This window comes from Mastigoproctus giganteus, chromosome 11 (assembly GCF_048544385.1).
Source record: "Mastigoproctus giganteus isolate SK-2022 chromosome 11, ASM4854438v1, whole genome shotgun sequence".
In the NCBI taxonomy this organism is placed as follows: domain Eukaryota; kingdom Metazoa; phylum Arthropoda; class Arachnida; order Uropygi; family Thelyphonidae; genus Mastigoproctus; species Mastigoproctus giganteus.
Window position 1 is genome coordinate 102899898 of NC_143585.1, and position 18070 is coordinate 102917967.

The following is an 18070-nucleotide window of genomic DNA, read 5'->3' on the forward strand; positions in this document are numbered from 1 at the left end:
CTACAACTCACAAAGGGAGATCAAAAGATGACACAAGTATTTACAGATCTGTTACTTAATTTCTGTTTAAGGGATTATAATGGATTCTTTGGTTAGAGGAGTAATGCAGGTTTATCCAGAAAGTAATGCACTTATACTGCAGTCATAGCATGGATCTGTTAAGGGGCGATCTTATATAACCAATCTGATTGTTTTTTTACAATGCAGTAACAAAGGAACTGGATGCAAAAAATAATTTTGTTATGATATACTTGTATTTCAGGAAAGTTTTTGATACTGTTGCACAACAGTATCAAAAGTATCCTCACTCTTCAGTATCGACTTCAGTTTTGATACTGAAGGCTGAGATACAAATTGGAGAAGCATAGCATTAAGAGAAAGTTACTTCTCTGGATAAAGGAATGGTTGAATGTGCAAACACAGTGGTTATTAATGGACACTGCTCTTCATGATCCAATGTTATTAGTGGAGCTTCAGTGGTGGATCCATTGTTTTCTATATTTATTAATGATGAGTGTATATCAAGCTTAATGTCTAAGTCTGCAGATGATAGAAAGTTTGGCAGAGTGGTTAATGATAGTAATCAGGGTAAGCTGCTGCAACAAAATCTAAAAGAAACTAGGCAGATGGGTTGAGAAATGACAGCTGAAGTTTAACATCGACAAATTACTGCTGCCCATGTGAAGTACCTTGCATACGGGCAGCAGTAATCCAGATTAAAAGTACTATGTGGTAGTACACTCGTTGTAGTGGAAAATGAAAAACACCTGGGAGTAAGTTGGTCTCATACAAATTTCTCTACAAGTGCAGACAGGCTGTCAGGGGTTTTGTCTATGATGCATAGAAACTTTGCCAGCAGGGATAAGGAAGCAATTATCCTCGAAATCTTGCATATTGCATACAGGTCTGGAGGTCTCATTTTAGGAAGGATGTATATCTGCTGAACTGGCGAAGAGAAGGGCAATGAGATTAGTGAAGGGAATAAAAGGGTCTTACCAAGACAGCTTCAGTTCTGTAAATTGCAGTGCCTGATGATAGGCATTTGTGAGGGGATCTGATTGATGCGTTTAAGGCTTTAAATGGATTGAGGAACCTTAATGCTGATGGCATTCTTGCTTTTGCTAAGACTACATACATACACAAAATAAGAGAAATCCATGAGGAAGGATGGTTGCAGGATAGGTGTGAGAACGTTTTTCTTCAGCTAGTTGGTGGTTGATTGTTGGAACAAACTTCTGCCTGGCGTTGTGGTAGTGGGCAGTTTGAATAAATTCTAGGAAGAACTAGAAAAATTATTGTGAGAGATGGACAGGTAATGTGGGAGTTTTTTTTTTTTTTTTTCCTGATGTTTTATAAGCTTGCTTTCTTGCATCACATGCTTCTTACTACTACTACTAATAATAATAATAATAATAAAGCCCTTGACTTAGTACAACGAATTATTAAAATGTTATATGCCACATTTTGGGCCCATTGTGAGATCTTTCTTCTGTCCAAAGGACAGAAGGAAGGTTTCATTAAATTTTAATTAAATTACTATACAAATAAAGGTACATTCTGATTATGTACCTTTATTTCTATAGTCATTTAAATTAGGATAAAAGCTTTCAATCTGTAAACAGTTAGTTAACTTTGTATATTAACAAGTATACATTTTATTAATTTCGGCCCCCAATTGGGCCTAAAAGAAGAGTTCCACAGAAGATCTGAAACATAGCCTAGGTTTTACTAAATATAAAATTAAAATTTTATTACAAACATGTGGGTTAAGTATTTCCTCATTTAAAATACTTAGGATTACTGTAATTATACATTACAATGATCCCAAGTTATTAAAGGTAATGATAAAAGTAGTCATTATTATTAATTATTATAATCATCATCTTTAACAGGTCTCTTCAGCTTGAAGAGGCTTATATAAACTTTGTCCTATAAAGTTATATAACTTTACAGGATAAATCCAAACAGGTAGTAAATTATAAATCTACTCAGCCAAGTAAGGCATCTAAAAGAAACAGTAATATTATGTCATTGTTCGAGTTCAGATAATTATTTACTGTGGTGGTATGGCACAGCATTGCTACTGAAATGTCATATCCTATTACTAAGTTGACAATAACCAAAAGAAGACTATGGGAAATCTTCAATGAATTTTGAGGAGAGGGGGGGGGGTGGAAGAAGCATAACTCATTATTATTCAATAATTACATTCAAATTACTTTCACTGTAAAATTTATTGAAATTATATTATAATCACTATTTTATAAAACAAACATTTACATACACATTTATCTTTTAAATAGTTAAAAAAATCCACACAAAAACTAAGCAAAAAGCCAATTCAATTTAATTGGCTTATTTGAATATTAATTTAGCATCAAATCACATATGCACACATATACAAATATCATATATATTGGCGACCTAACAGTGTATATATATAGATGCTTTATTTATTTTTTCATGTGGTCATTGTGTGTGTGTGTGTGTGTGTGTGTGTGTGTGTGTGTGTGTGTAAGTGCACATGCACTTTTGAAGTAACATAAAACGACCTTAGTTCCAAAGCACATTTTATTTGTGTTAATTTTCTTCACATTGCTCGGCAATGCTGAAAAAGAACAAAGCTGCTCTAACCACATCCCAACTTTATCAAACAATTAAATTTCTTCTGTGTTTAGCGTGATTGTTTTATCATTCTTGTATCAAAGCAAACAAGCAGTTATCAATTAAAAATAAATCCACACCAGATCAAAGTTTATACAATTTTTGCAGTATGTACGTATGTATATAAACAGTAACAATTAGCATATTTAATTGTATCTGAAGATAAAATCACTAGTGTGACTTTACTCAACTCACTGTATTTTGTTTTAACTCTAATTACATTCAACAACAATAAAACAACATAATGATTAATGAGTATTTCTTTTACACAATATAATATCTCTTAACAAACAGAGAAAACTACCATAGGAACTATTGGAATGGATAAGGCTAGATATGGAAACTTCAAAAGCCTGTATTGTGTTTTTTTTTTTTTTTAAATCACAATTCAAAAATTTCTATAAATTACAATGCACTTGCTTTCATAAAAAAAAAAAAAATAAAATAAAATAAATAAATAAAAATGCAATTAACAACCCTAAATAATTAAAAACATTTATATGTTCATTTTCAGCATTTACAAGCTGCATGAAGAATAATATTTTAAATAATGAATCTAGGGAACACAGCTAATGTTCTGTTGGAAATAGCGCACACGCACACACTCACACACATATACACACAAAATACTTTGCGCAATACAGTCTGACCAGCTTATTTTAGAGCAACCACCACAAAAAAAAAAAAAAAAAAAAAAAAAAGTGAGGTTGCCTTTTATCATCCGCATGTCTTGTACATAAGACCTACATATATACACAGGCTTCTATATTCAGTGTGAACCTTTAGGTAAATTATGCCAGAGCAGTGCCCAAATCACATTTAAGAAATATAGGAGTCCCACATAAGCATGAGAAAGATCTGTTTAAAGTTAGCAACAGCTGTCTGCAAGAAAGCAGACGCCTATGGCTGATAAGGAAGAACTAAGTTTTGACCCCATCCCAATATTTAACCGCCCCTAAAAAGTTGTCCACATACACCCACCCCACATCAAGGGAATTTCTCAGCAGCAGTGCTTAGAAAGTATGAGCAAAGTTGTCCCAGTTATTTTTAATATTTCACTAGAGTTAAATAAGAGCAATGCAAGAGATTTTCCTAAACTAAATTATGGATCTGTGTATTCCTGTTACCTCCACTGTTAATAACAACAGTTTATATGAGTAATCACTCTTTAGCTAAAGCCTGAGGGCAAAAAGGCAAACAGTTCATTTAAAACAAGGATATAAAGTGATGACTAAGTGATAATACTCTAGAAGTGACAAAAACTGCTGGTTTAGCACTACTCTGTGGAATAAATTTAGTCTCAGTGAGGTGGTGGAGGTTCACTAGATTTATTTCTATCATCTACCTGTCGTAAGACTTTCCGCCGTGCTGAAGATGGCGAAGAACCAGCTTCTCTACCAGCCGCACGATTAACCTGCCTACTGCTACTCAGTCCCTCCCTTGCAGGCACCTGTTGTAGAAAAGAGGGTGCACCACCCCTGCCTGTTGTTATCTGTTGTGAGTTTGCATCACGAGAAGCCTGGTTGTGATTGGTAGTACTGTTGCTACCTCCTCTACTGCGTCCGGTCTGTCGTGCAGTTGAGGAACTAGAACTAGGTGATTTACGCGATGCAGAGCTTCGTGCTGATTGGCTATTATGTGACAGCTGTGAGGACTGACCTGTTTGCTGTGTCTGAGGGCAAGTAGTCCATTGCTGCTGAGAAGTGGCACTTGCATGTCCAACATTAGGAGTGGTTACATTCATTACTACAGTCGTAGAACTTTCACCTTTGCTAACTTCTGACTGGACAGTTGAGGACTCTGAGTATTCACTATCTGCAGATAAGTTTAAGTTACTACATATACTACTCAAGTCTTCATTGATATTTAATTGCTCAGCTAAGGATGTCAAGAGCAGTTCTTGGACAAACAAGCTTCTATGTGCATGCTCTGTTTCTAGACTTTGCAACTCAACTTCAGTAAGTGTAGGCTCAGAACACCTATTTTAAAAGAAAAAGAGAATCATTAAATATTTTACTTTTAAAATATGGAATGTCTTAATCAAAAGAGAATACTATTACATTGCTTTACTTATACTAAAAGAATCATTAATTCCCATTCTAAACCGATGAATTATTATTATTTTTTTTATCTAAAAGATATATATACATCTATAAAGCAAGAATTTTATTCTTATTACAATATAATATATAATAAAAATATAAATAAATTTTTTATTAAATATCAAAAAATAAATACAGGAACTCCCCGACTTACGTAAGCTGGGCAATTTCCAACATCCTTGTGCAGCACTCGCAACTGTGCTCGCTGAATTGATTGAATCAAAAAAGAAATGTTCAATGAACATGTAAATAGAATTATTTATTGTATTTATTCAATTTTTTATCTCATGCGTGGGAAAAATTACAAAAGCGAGCAATTTAAAAAAAATTCAAAAATTACAAAAAAAGAGGAGACAGGCATAACGTCAGTAAGTTTTACCTCTTGTTTACCTCTTGAGTAAGTTTACCTCTTGAGCACAGTTGCCAGAATCGTCGTCTTCAGCTGATAAGTACGGCGCTGCGGTGGTTGAGTGCTGTGGAGATTTAGAAGGGGTCAGCCACTCAACATTACGAAAGAACATACTAATGGATGACTGGATGGTAGCTTTTTTCTTTTCATCATAGATTTCTTTGTAGCAAGTATATCATTCACCCCTCTGTTAACTTTTAAGAACCGTTTGCTGTCAGGATACATCTTCTCAAACCTCGCCATTGCTATCTCTCTGGCGATGAAGCATCTCGGCTCCTCATTTGGTTCACCTTGAGCTTCGTCAGCATTTTCTTCTTTCACTATTACTGCCTGCAAGTCAATCAAGTCAATATGTTATTCGTTAGATAATTCCTTCTCTTCTTCCTCTATCAACTCCTCCACGTTTTTGGCATGAACTTCCAACTGAAGTAGCTCTGCAACCTTTACAATCTTATCTGTAAACTCTTCATATGATTTATCTTTTTCAAATCTTCTATAGCCTTTTATGTGCTGTGGGCATATTTTCTTTAGTAATTTCCAGCCCTTAAATACTGTAAGTTTTCCAAAAGTTTCTCAATGTAAAATTTTTCTCATCGTCTACTGCAGACAATGCCTGAGCAAACATTGTGTGTAAATAGTATGCTTTTAAATTCGAAATAACACCCTGATCCATAGGTTCGATGAGTGAAGTCATGTTTAGTGGTAGAAATATAACTCTCACATTCCAATTGAAATCATCTAGATGCGTAGGATGTCCAGGAATATTATCTAATAGAAGCAAAACCGTGAAAGCAACATCACTGTCTTTACAATATTTTTCAACCTCGAGAATGAAGCAGCATTTAAACCAATCCTCAAATAAAAATATTGTTATCCATGCTCTCTGATTCAATCGGAAATGCACGGGTAGGTGGCTTATTGATGCCCTTAAATGCATGAGGATTTCCAGAATGGTACACAAGCAATGGTTTTAATCTGTAATCTCCCGCTGCACTAGCCCCAAGCAAGAGTGTGGCCCTATCTTTTGATGCCCTGAAACCTGGCATTGTCTTTTCCTCTTTGGCAATGTATGTTCGATCCAGCATTTTTTTCCAATACAGAGCAGTCTCATTAACATAAAAAATTTGCTGCGCGGAATAGCCGCCTTCATCACTAATTTTTTCCAACACATCACAAAATTTCTCTGCAGCTGCAGAATCAGCACTGGCAACTTCACCACATACTTTAACGCTGTGGAAACCAGCACGATGCTTGAACCTATTAAACCACTCGTTGCTTGCCACAAACTTGGGTTGGAGTTTGCCGTACTTATCCTTAATATCTTTATAAATACTTGTTGCTTTTGCTTGAATGGTCATTAGTCTCAGGGGCACTTGCTTTTGAATCTGATTTTCCATCCATATTATTAACAGCTGTTCCATCTTCGATATAGCACATGAAAGCTGTTTTGTGACCACTGCTGATCTTAAGTGTGTTGATCCTTTAACATGTTCTTTTATATACGCAATGTCCTTTAAAACAGTATTTACTGTTGAAGCAGGCGCCTCCGTAGCCAGGTGGGAAGGAGCAGCAGTGCGTAGCACACGCTTCTTGATTAGACCGGGGTTCGAGCCCGTCACCACCAAATACGGAGGATGCGGAAAGGTTAAGGAATGACCACCGCATATCCTGGAGCAATATGGCCTTAGTTGCTAATGCTCCTAAAAACCAAACAACAACAACAACTGTTGAAGCAGCGAGACCTAATTCCCTTGAAATAGATGACAAACTCTGTCGTCCTGCTTCGTATTTCTTAATCATTTCTTAATCCCAAATTGTATTACCTGTCTAAAGGGTTTTATAATGCTATATACATGTTTGGCTAAGGATGAAAATGCCGCGTACCTGTAGAAAACAATAGGTCGAATAGGAAATCCAGTCTTATGTAATTTTTCCTGACCGAAAAGTACAGGAATATTGTATGTTCTGGCCTTCAATTCCTTTAACTGAGCCATAGTAATGTAGTCGTTTTTTCGATACGTGGTTAACGTTTTATTGTTGTTGTTATTTGGTTTTTAGGAGCATTAGCAACTAAGGCCATATTGCTCCGGGGATATGCGGTGGTCATTCCCTGACCTTTCCACATCCTCCATATTTGGCGGTCATGGGCTCAAACCCCAGTCTAATCAAGAAACATGTGCTATGCACTGCTGCTCCTGCCCACCTGGCTACGGAGGCGCCACGTTTTATTGTATTGATTGACCAAATTGGTAAACAGTGCCGGGTCTACTTCAAGATAAGTGGAGGTATCTGAAACAACTGAATCTAACTTATTAATATAATCAGGTTTATCTAATATTACCACTGTATCTCCTTTATCTGCCCTCTGTATAATAATGTCTTTATTTTCCCGAAGTGTTCTATGTACTATATTGAGATAAACTCCTCTTATTATTTTACAAATTATAATGGGAACATATGTTAACGATGAAAGGGTAGTGCAATTTCCATTATAAATATGACCTTTTAGAGAGATAAATAGCTTAGTAATATAGTGAAATTTTCAATGAATTACAAAAAAAAAAAAAAAAAAAACCAGTGTTATTGGATTCACATTACGATATTTCCATGACCCCACCATTTATTCCTAAGGGATGCAGAATACATTTCCAAGAATTTTTTTAAGTTTTCACTGGCCGGCAAAAACTTACGTAAAGTCGAATATTACTTAAGTAAGGGAGTTCCTGCATATAATAATCTGAAAGAGTGATAAATATGAACCAATGTCATCACACTTATTCAATCAAGAAAAACATTTATTCTTTAACCAATATTAAATTTTAAATCTATTTAATTTTTTTTAATTTTATTACAAGCACTTAACATATACAGTAATTCCTTTATGCAGTTAGCAAACACCTATGGTGGTATGGATCAGTAATGGGTGGGATATGGATTAGGGCAGTAGTAGTGGCATGTGATGCAAGAAAGCATCAGGCAAAAAAAAAAAAAAAAAAATTTACACAACAATTCCCTCTAAATGTTTGTCCAGTTCCTCCTTAAAATTTATTTAACCTATCAACTTCCACAACAGATGGAAGTTTGTTCCAGCAATTAACCACTTGCTGGCTAAAGGAAAACTTCCACACATCTATTCTACATCTGTCTTTCCTCAATTTGAATTTATGCCCCCTTAGGTTCACAATCTGAACAAGTGGAAGGTTCCCATCAGAATTCAAGGCCTTATATACCTCAATCAGATTACCTCGCAGATGCCTAGTCTCCAGCCGCTACAATTTGCAAAACTTAAGCCTCTCTCTTGGTAAGAGGATCCCTTCATTCCCCTCACCAATCTTGTTGCCCTTCTCTGTACACACTCAAGCAAATCTACATCCTTCCTAAAATGAGGCCTCCAGACCTGTACGCAGTACTCAAGGTGTGGCCCGATCATTGCCTTATACAGAGGGACCATCACTTCCTTTTTCCCTGCTAGCAAAATTCCTGTATATCATTGACAAAACCTCATGACTGCCCTGGCAGCCTATCTGCATTGCTCAGAAAACTGGTGCCTCCGTACCCAGGTGGGCAGGAGCAGCAGTGCGTAGTACGTGCTTCTTGATTAGACTGGGGTTCGAGCCTATGACCACCAAATACGGAGGATGCGGAAAGGTCAGGGAATGACCACCGCATATCCCTGGAGCAATATGGCCTTAGTTGCTAATGCTCCTAAAAACCAAATAACTCAGAAAACTTCATATCCAACTGCACAATTACTCCTAGGTCTTTTTCATTTTCTACCACCTTAAGTGTAGTACCACACAGTTGGTACGTTTCTCTGGGGTTACTTCTACCCATATGCAGTACTTTGTATTTGTCAATGTTAAACTTCAGCTGCCACTTCTCAGACCATCTGCCCAAATTTTCTAGATCCTGTTGTAGTAGCACACTGTCATTAATGTCGTTAGCAACCCTGCCAACCTGTGTATCATCTGCGAACTTCAACACTAAGCCTGATATACCTTCATTAATATCATTGATAAATATACAAAACAGTGACCCAACACAGAACCCTGTGGGACACCACTAATAACATTAGTCCATGAAGAGCAGCACCCATTGATTACCACCCTCTGTCTTCTCCCACTCAACCATCCTTTTATCCATTGTAGCAACTTACCCTTAATACCATTCTGCTCCAATTTGTACAGTAGTCTTCCATGTGCAACAGTGTCAAAAGCTTTCCTGAAATCCAAGTATATATCAAAATTATTTTTTGCATCCAGTTCCTTTGTAACCACATCATAATATCCAATCAAATTTGTCAGACAAGACTTTCTCTTAACAAACCCATGCTGTGTCTGAATTATTGCTGCAGTCTTGTCTAGAATGCCCCTAGGTGACACATGAATAGCGTGACCATTTATTTTTTTCCTCAAAATGGGACATCTACTAATTTTTAGGTAACAGTATGTGTATTCAAGAAAACGCATATTTCTTCATAGTTTTTATTTATTAATGAAAAGAACAGGAATGAAGATGTGAAAATAAATAATTTATGTGGTCTTATATTTTTCTGAAGAAAAAATTTGCTTGAGTATATTTGGTGTTGATTTCAAATAAGAATGAAATTCTTGGCAGGATTTCTTAAAATTTACTTTGGTAATTAACATTGCTTTAAGAACTGCGACTTGCAGCTGTGTTTTTTCACTCATCCATAACTTATTCATAAGAGAAAAGACCCTTTCTACGGGTGCATTAGTGCCGGGCATACATAAAATATATCCAATAATTATACGAAAGTGCGTATGATTCAAATTATTGGTGCGAAAGTGTTTGAACAATTCCACCCAACGACTTTCGGTTGAAACATTCCCAGTGTTCCATTCTGCCACTTTTTGCGGTGTAATGTAGTTAGAAATAAGTGAATACTCATCAAATACTTCTGTATTTTGGTTACAATTAATAAATCCCTTTCAATCAATACATCCGTTACACTTTGAATTTCTTCCCATGTAGGTATTTTGGTTAAATTTGCTCATTCAAATATTTATAATTCTTCAAAGAACAAAGTCCATTGCTCCAAATATTCTTTGCTTATTTTATAGAACTCAGCAGCTGTAGTTTTCATATATTCTTTGTCAACACCACTGCAGCCACTTTCTTGCAATTTTGCCATTAAATTATGAACGGAGTGGGGAAGAAACAGAGTACTTTGTTTCAAGGCCAAATTGTCTTTAAGTTGATTTATTTCCTTCGTGACTTCAATTACAGAAATACTCTGACCCTCGATCTTTAACACAGCTTGATGGAACGACTTGTTGCTGACTGTGCATGCATAAAAATAAAGCCATAATTCAGAGTTAGGGTTTTCAAAAAAGGTTCTCAATATGTTTGGACATTTATATGTACTCAAAAAGTAGTTTTTTACTGGCTTGTACAGTTTCAAAACTCTTCAAATAGCAGGCATAAGTGCAAGCCACCTAGTTTTACTATAGCCTAGCAATTTGTGATACTCTGTGGCAACTTCATTACAAAATTCTTTCAGAGCTACCACGCGAACACTATAGATATAAAAATGTGAATATATTTTCACAATAACGCATTCAAAGTCTACAGGTAGACAATCTGCAGCAGTTTTAATCGCGTTGTGAATTATGTGAACTCCACACCCGATTCCTATCAATGTTCTTCCGAGAGATAAATTTAGTTTTGCATAAACATTATTGACACCTCGTCTTTTCAATCCGCCAAAATTGCAGTTAGTATTATCTCCACAAAATGCGATGATTTTTGAAGTCAAATTATTTTCTGTCAATACTTTCATTAGATAATTGACAGAATAGTGTCTGATGTTTCGTCCGGTTGGTCTTGAAATTCTAAAAGTTTGACTTGTGTGCCTTTGTATGGTAAAAAGAAGCGAACTAAAACAGGGAATATTTTCTTGGACCCGTGGTTTGAAGTATCGATTAATATAGTAACACAGTTGCATTCGCTGAGGCGATCTTTTAATTCACCTATTACTATTGGCGCTAAGACATTTACAACAATAGCTTCTGTTTTTGTACGAGCACATCTAAATTTCTGTTCAAAACATGTTTGAATTAACTTAGAAGCACAATCGTTTGAGCGAAAACTGTGGTTCTTTTGCACAGTATGATAAGCCCAGGCGTCTTCCATCGCAGCAACTGCCAGATCTTTCGAAGTTGGTGAATCCGTTTTCTTAAAAAAATTAAGCATCGAAGAACTTGAAGCGGCAAGATCGGAATTTTTATGTTTTTCTGATCTTAAATGTTGGTTAATATCGCTGCTACCTCCATGGGCTATGCTAAATTCTGTACAACACTTTCACATCTGAAGTCTGATGGAGTACTTCTTTGCTTTATAAACGGGTACTTAGTTTTTAAGTTAATATTAAAAGTGCACTTGTGTTTAGGAATTGTTAAAATGAATGGTTCACGTACAAGAAATTTAAATTGACTATAATAACACACGTTGATAAAAAAACAATAATCAATCGTCAAGAAAGATGCGCGAGCCATCTACGCGTACTCACAACCGACGAGCGAGCGAGCTACCAGGCTTCTGACCGACATACATATGTGTTAGACGTATCGCCATGCAGTCATCCCTGCGCTACTAGGCGCTACTGTCGGATGATATTTTGATTTTTCGCGCCTTTTTTTTGAAACTGTTACCGTGGGTTGCTCTCTTTCTGAAAACGGGATGCATGGTCACGTTACACATGAGGCACTTTCAAAATAATGTGGCATGTTGCAGCGATAAAAAGCACTCTGTCAAACAAGACTGCGAACTAGTATTAAATGTTCACAATATAATAGCGTAGCTTAATTTAATTTATTATGATACCTTTTTATAATCTGCATTGATGTTGGAATAAATTGGATGATAATTTTAAATTTAAGTTAGCATGAATAAGTTAGGATTTAAAAACAGAATTAAAATGTGTGCAAGGAAGTAGAAGTGCACGTCTTCATCCTTGGTTGTCAATGTTGAAATTTGAAACGATTTAAGTTATACGGTTGGAAACAGAAGGCCAATAGCCATAACAAGTGGCTTTCATTTTACACGTCTTCAGTTGGCAATGGTAGAATGAGAGTAAACGCGTGTTTAAGAAGACTAGGTTCCCGTGATGCTCCTGGATACACGTGGGAATCTCAGGTGCATGAGATTCCAGACCGGTGCTATGTTATAGGGTAGTTTGGAATTTAATACTTGAAGAGTAGAATGGCAGCGAAACCATTCTATAACTAGGGCTTCATATTGGAAAATTTTAAAACTGGATTTTAATTTGATAAAAGGAATGGCTGAATCTACTAAGGGGGTGTGGTTGAGGGATTGAACATGTGTTGCTAATTCGGTATTGGACTGTCCCGTCCTAAAGCTACTGTAGTGGTAGTATGCACGTGTGTTTGATGTTTTGGTAGAACCGTATTTTGTGGTGGCGCTACAATGTAGCAAGCGTTACAGCTATCTTGACATTTTATTAAGAAGATGATATTATTCATGTCACTAATGTGATAATTTTGTTTTGTGTATCTTTATGAGTTGAATAATGAACCTGGTTTATTGTAAGATGAGAATGTAAGGGTGATATCAGTACTTTTGAATAAACGGCGGAATTGGTTGGCAAAATGACTATGGTAAGGGAGGATAATACGTGGATTATTATTGGACATGCGTTTGGGTGGGTTGTTGATATTATTTTGGACTGTTATAATAGTTTGTTTGATTGATTGAATAGGATATTTCCTAGATATGAATTTACTTGTAAGATATTGTAGTTCATTATTAAGGTCATAATGTGTGGTCATAACCTTAATAATGAACTACAATATCTTACAAGTAAATTCATATCTAGGAAATATCCTATTCAATTAATCAAACTATTAGCACAGTCCAAAATAATATCAACAACCCACCCAAACGCATGTCCAATAATAATCCACGTATTATCCTCCCTTACCATAGTAATTTTGCCAACCAATTCCGCCGTTTATTCAAAAGTACTGATATCACCCTTACATTCTCATCTTACAATAAACTAGGTTCATTATTCAACTCATATAAAGATACACAAAATTGCCACATTAGTGACATGAATAATATCATCTACTTAATAAAATGTCAAGATAGCTGTAACGCTTACTACATTGGTAGCAGCACCACAAAATACGGTTCTACCAAAACATCAAACACACGTGCGTACTACCACTACAATAGCTTTAGGACGGTACAGTCCAATACCGAATTAGCAACACATGTTCAATCCCACAACCACACCCCCTTAGTAGATTCAGCCATTCCTATTATCAAATTAAAATCCAGTTTTAAAATTTTCCAATATGAAACCCTAGTTATAGAATGGTTTCGCCGTCATTCCACTCTTCAAGTATTAAATTCCAAACTACCCTATATCGTAGCACCGGTCTGGAATCTCATGCACCTGAGATTCCCACGTGTATCCAGGAGCATCACGGGAACCTAGTCTTCTTAAACACGCGTTTACTCTCATTCTACCATTGCCAACTGAAGACGTGTAAAATGAAAGCCACTTGTTATGGCTATTGGCCTTCTGTTTCCAACCGTATAACTTAAATCGTTTCAAATTTCAATATTGACAACCAAGGATGAAGACGTGCACTTCTACTTCCTTGCACACATTTTAATTCTGTTTTTAAATCCTAACTTATTCATGCTAACTTAAATTTAAAATTATCATCCAATTTATTCCAACATCAATGCAGATTATAAAAAGGTGAGTATCATAATAAATTAAATTAAGCTACGCTATTATATTGTGTCAGTTATAAATGGTACTTTAAGAGATCTACAATTTTCGAATTGTATTAAATGTTCTAAAACAATCACCTTAATATGCATACTTTAATGTTCAAAAGGAAGAGGATGCCCAAAGATGAAATTTTGCAAGGAATTTTCATCCATGTTCATGATAAAGGATGGGTGGCTGAAAAAGGAAATGAAGTTATGGCTAGAGAAAGTATGGTTGAGATGCACTGTGGTTTTCTGAAAAATCCAGCTCTTTTAGTATGGTAACTAGTTCATATCGTACATAAAAATGGAGGCAACAAGGACTGGTGCAGAATTAAACATGCAGTTAGCCGATCTCAGGAGGCCTTACTAGCCAACTACAACCAGTGAATGTCTCAATTAATAAACCCTTTAAAGCAGTGATGAGCAAAACATGGCTGCATGTGACTACCTAGCTTTTCAATGCAGCTCTCAAGTAATAAGAAACAACAAAATATTGAAGTTGACAAATAATTATATTTATAAACAATTTTACATTATATTATTGAAAATACAATTAATACTCTTAATACAAAAATATAATAAGTTACATCTCCAAGAACAAACCGTTACTAGATGCATATCCTAGTCAAAGTTAAGAAGGGTGGGTTGAATTGTTGATAGGTAGATGGTACTTCCTTGAAGAACATATGAAGGGAAGTTGGAAGCTAGTTGTCCCCCCATTTTCTGTCTTCATACATGACCCTGTAGTAGGCAAGGATGTTATGAATTCCTTGCAGAAACCTTGGAAAAACATAAAAAATTTAATGTTAGGATCTTGATTTTTAAAACAGCCAAGGCCTCCTCCTCTAAGAGGCTAAAACTTTTAGCCATATCCCTTTAACTGAACCCTTTGGGTTGTTCAGTCACCTCTTCAACCTAACTTCATCTTCATGCTGTTCTGGCAAAAGATTGATCAAATCATGGTTGGTGAGATTCTTTTTGTGGTTACCAATAAATTCTGAATGTCAGCTTCATACATTTTCAAATCCAGTTGCTTACCAATTTTCACCAGGCTCTTGATCACTGTCTCCACACTTCTTCAAATCCCTTAAAGTCCACTGAAAACTGTGGGAACAATTTATTCCACATTCCCATTCATATTTGTTTCTTTAATTTTATTCTAGGCAGTATCAATGTTCTTTATAGTGTTTAAAAAAATCATAATCTTTCCAAAACATTTTTCATATCACCTCACTATCCCATTTTGTTTCCCTAATGCCTGTTAAATGTTTTCCTGGACTATAGGCTGGAAGTGACATTGTAATAGGTGGGGGATGAAATAATAATAAATTAAAAAATAATTTTTTTTTTTTTTTTTTTTTAAAATTTGGGTGGAGAATGTCAAGGAAAGGAGTGGTAAAGGGGTATGTCCAGATCTCCGAGGCAAATTGTAAAAGCAGTCCTCAAAAACTGATTGAATCACCAGTTTTCAGAATTGGGCTTCCAACATACTAGAAGGGGTTGTTTGGCACACTCCTTTGAAGGCTCTCAGATCCTGTGGGTATTAGACCAACAAAGGTTGGAGATTGCACTTGCTAACTCCATTACTACCCAATTAGATAAGAATACATTGAACTACCAACTCTAATCTTTGAGTGAGAGAAGACAATAAGTCTGTACTTTCAAAACAAAATTAAATACTTTGAAACTAATTTACATGATGAATTCATTCTTTTAACACTTTAAAAACAAATATTAAAACAAAAAAAATATTAAGAATCCTCTGAGACATTAAGAAACTAAAACAATTTTGTTACTTCCCTGAAGCGGATAGGGCTTTTCGATTGGAGTCATGATTACAGGAAAGTGAAACTGTGGGTATTGCAATGGAATTTATAGCATGGACATTAGTTGCAATTGTGGCGCATGTGCATGAAGGACCATGCATCTGAGATGGGGTAGGAGTGACATACATTGACCGAATTTGATATAATTTCATTTAGAGTGACTCTGCAATTAATAATTTGGTGTAATCATGTTGTATGCTCAGTATTTTTGTTTCGTTGAATAGACAGATGCGGCCTTCATCGATTGCATGGAATGCAAGTTCCGAAACAGCGGAGCAGGACAAAAGGACGGACGCTGAATGTTGCTTTATTCTCGTATCGAGTGTACAATGAGTCGATCCCTGGTATGAGGAGTTGCAATCCTTGCAAGATACACTGTAGACTAAATCATTTAATTGGAATGTGGAAGAGGATTGGACTTCGTGGTTTTTATGGGCAGCATGCAGTTTCATTATGGGTTTGGCTATGACTGAATTGTGTGTCTTTGAAAATACTATTTAGTTGTTTGAACCATTGTTCAATATATGGTAAAGCAATAAAATATTTTTTTATGTTATTATTGTTGATAACTGGAGAGGTATTATGTAATCTGTTTTTTGCTTGTAACCTTATTTTGTTTGTAATGGGTAGGGGATAACCTCTATTTTGAAATCTGTTTCTTAGTATTTGTATTTCTGTGTTTAGGGCTGATTCAGATGTTGAGTATTTGTAGTCATTGAGAAATTGATTTAGGATAATGGATCTTTTATAGGTGAAGGGGCAGTAGCTATTGTAATGAAGAAGCATTCCAGTGTTGGTGGCCTTTCACCCATGTGAGGGTGAAATTTAAAAAAATGTAATGATTTTGTTTCTGTATTTTCCGATTCTAGTGTAAAGCTTAATCTTACATGGATATTATTGCTAATTGATTTATAATGTAGAACATATTGAGCCTTTGCTGCTCTGTTATCTATTAATTAAATAAAGTCCTTTATATACAGATGACAATAAATTGTCCAAAAATTTTCGTGAAAATATCAGGCAATACAATAATGCTTTCTCTTTTGTTTTTTTCGGAGCAAATGTGAAACTGCCGTTTGGCCGTGGACCTTACACATTTCGGATTTTGGGAGATATCCATCATTCTATCAGTTCCTCATTTTCAGGGCAACATGAAACTCCAGCTTATGGCCAATTATTCATATATTAATATGGAAGCAGTTCTCTTGAGACGGTCACCGTGAACGATAGGCCTAACCGATCGGGCTGAAAGTGATCTCAAATTGAAGATATTTCTTTCTGGGTGTGCAGAAAAATTGGAAAATTTAAAAATTCAGAATAGTTTTATTATACGGAACGAAAAGGACCAGTTTTGTCTACTAGTGCTGCTTACCTTAACCCTGCTACACCACCATGCTACTCTGACTGGTTGTGTTGAGTGTACCTTGTGGTAAAGAAGCACATGTTTTTGTGCTCCTGCAAATGCATCCAGGATCATTTAAGGATCCATAAGATTTAATATGTCACAGTATTCGTTTACTTAGTGAAAGGTGCGTTCATTGTCAAGCCTTACATTTCAAGTGTGAAAAAGTCTGGGATCATTTTATTTTACTGTGGAATGTAGCAATTTCAGGATTGATCAATGGTACAAGACTTATAGTCAAAGTTATGACTATAAGTCTTAACTCAGAATTGTTTGGATCTAGAAATAATAACAGGAGAAGCTAAAGGAAAATGGGTACTCTTACCACGTATATATTTCAGGCAGTCCAAGTAAGTTTGCCACATCTATGTTGGCAAAAAAGAAAGAAAGAAAATTTTGAGTATCAACCAAAAACATAACTTGGATTTATTTATTACTTTTTTGCAGCATTATTATCAAGGATCACAATAAATGATCCAATACAGTGAGACTCTAGAAACTATATAAGTTTGTATTAATATATTGAATAAAGTATGCATAAATGGATGTGAAAGTTACACAAAGTGCCAGTAACTAGAAGGGTGTGGAAAGTAGAAAAAGAAATGTAGTAGATTTATGAAAGGTGAAAGAATGTTAATAACCTAAAGGTTATGATGATTTAAGAGAATTATGGGCTGAATTATCAAGCCAATACAAAGTGGGAGAACTGTAAAGTAAAATTAGTACATCAAAATACTAATAAAATGCAAATAAATTTATTTGCATTTTATTAGTATTTTCAAGTTTTTTATTAGTATCATCAAAATACTAATAAAATGCAAATAAATTTATTTGCATTTTATTAGTATTTTGATGTACTAATTTTACTTTACAGTTCTCCCACTTTGTATTGGCT

The 18070-nt window shown here is 35.4% G+C and overlaps 1 protein-coding gene across 1 annotated transcript in view; it reads right to left on the bottom strand.

Annotated features, from left to right (window-relative positions):
• Positions 1-3361: 3361 nt before the first annotated feature.
• Kcmf1 (Potassium channel modulatory factor 1) overlaps positions 3362-18070 on the bottom strand; it is a 195742-nt gene continuing 181033 nt past the window's right edge. Inside the window, exon 7 of the mRNA XM_090385569.1 lies at positions 3362-4643. Coding sequence (XP_090241695.1) covers positions 3965-4643 — 679 coding nt within the window. The 3' untranslated portion in view covers positions 3362-3964. The remainder of the gene's footprint in view (positions 4644-18070) is intronic.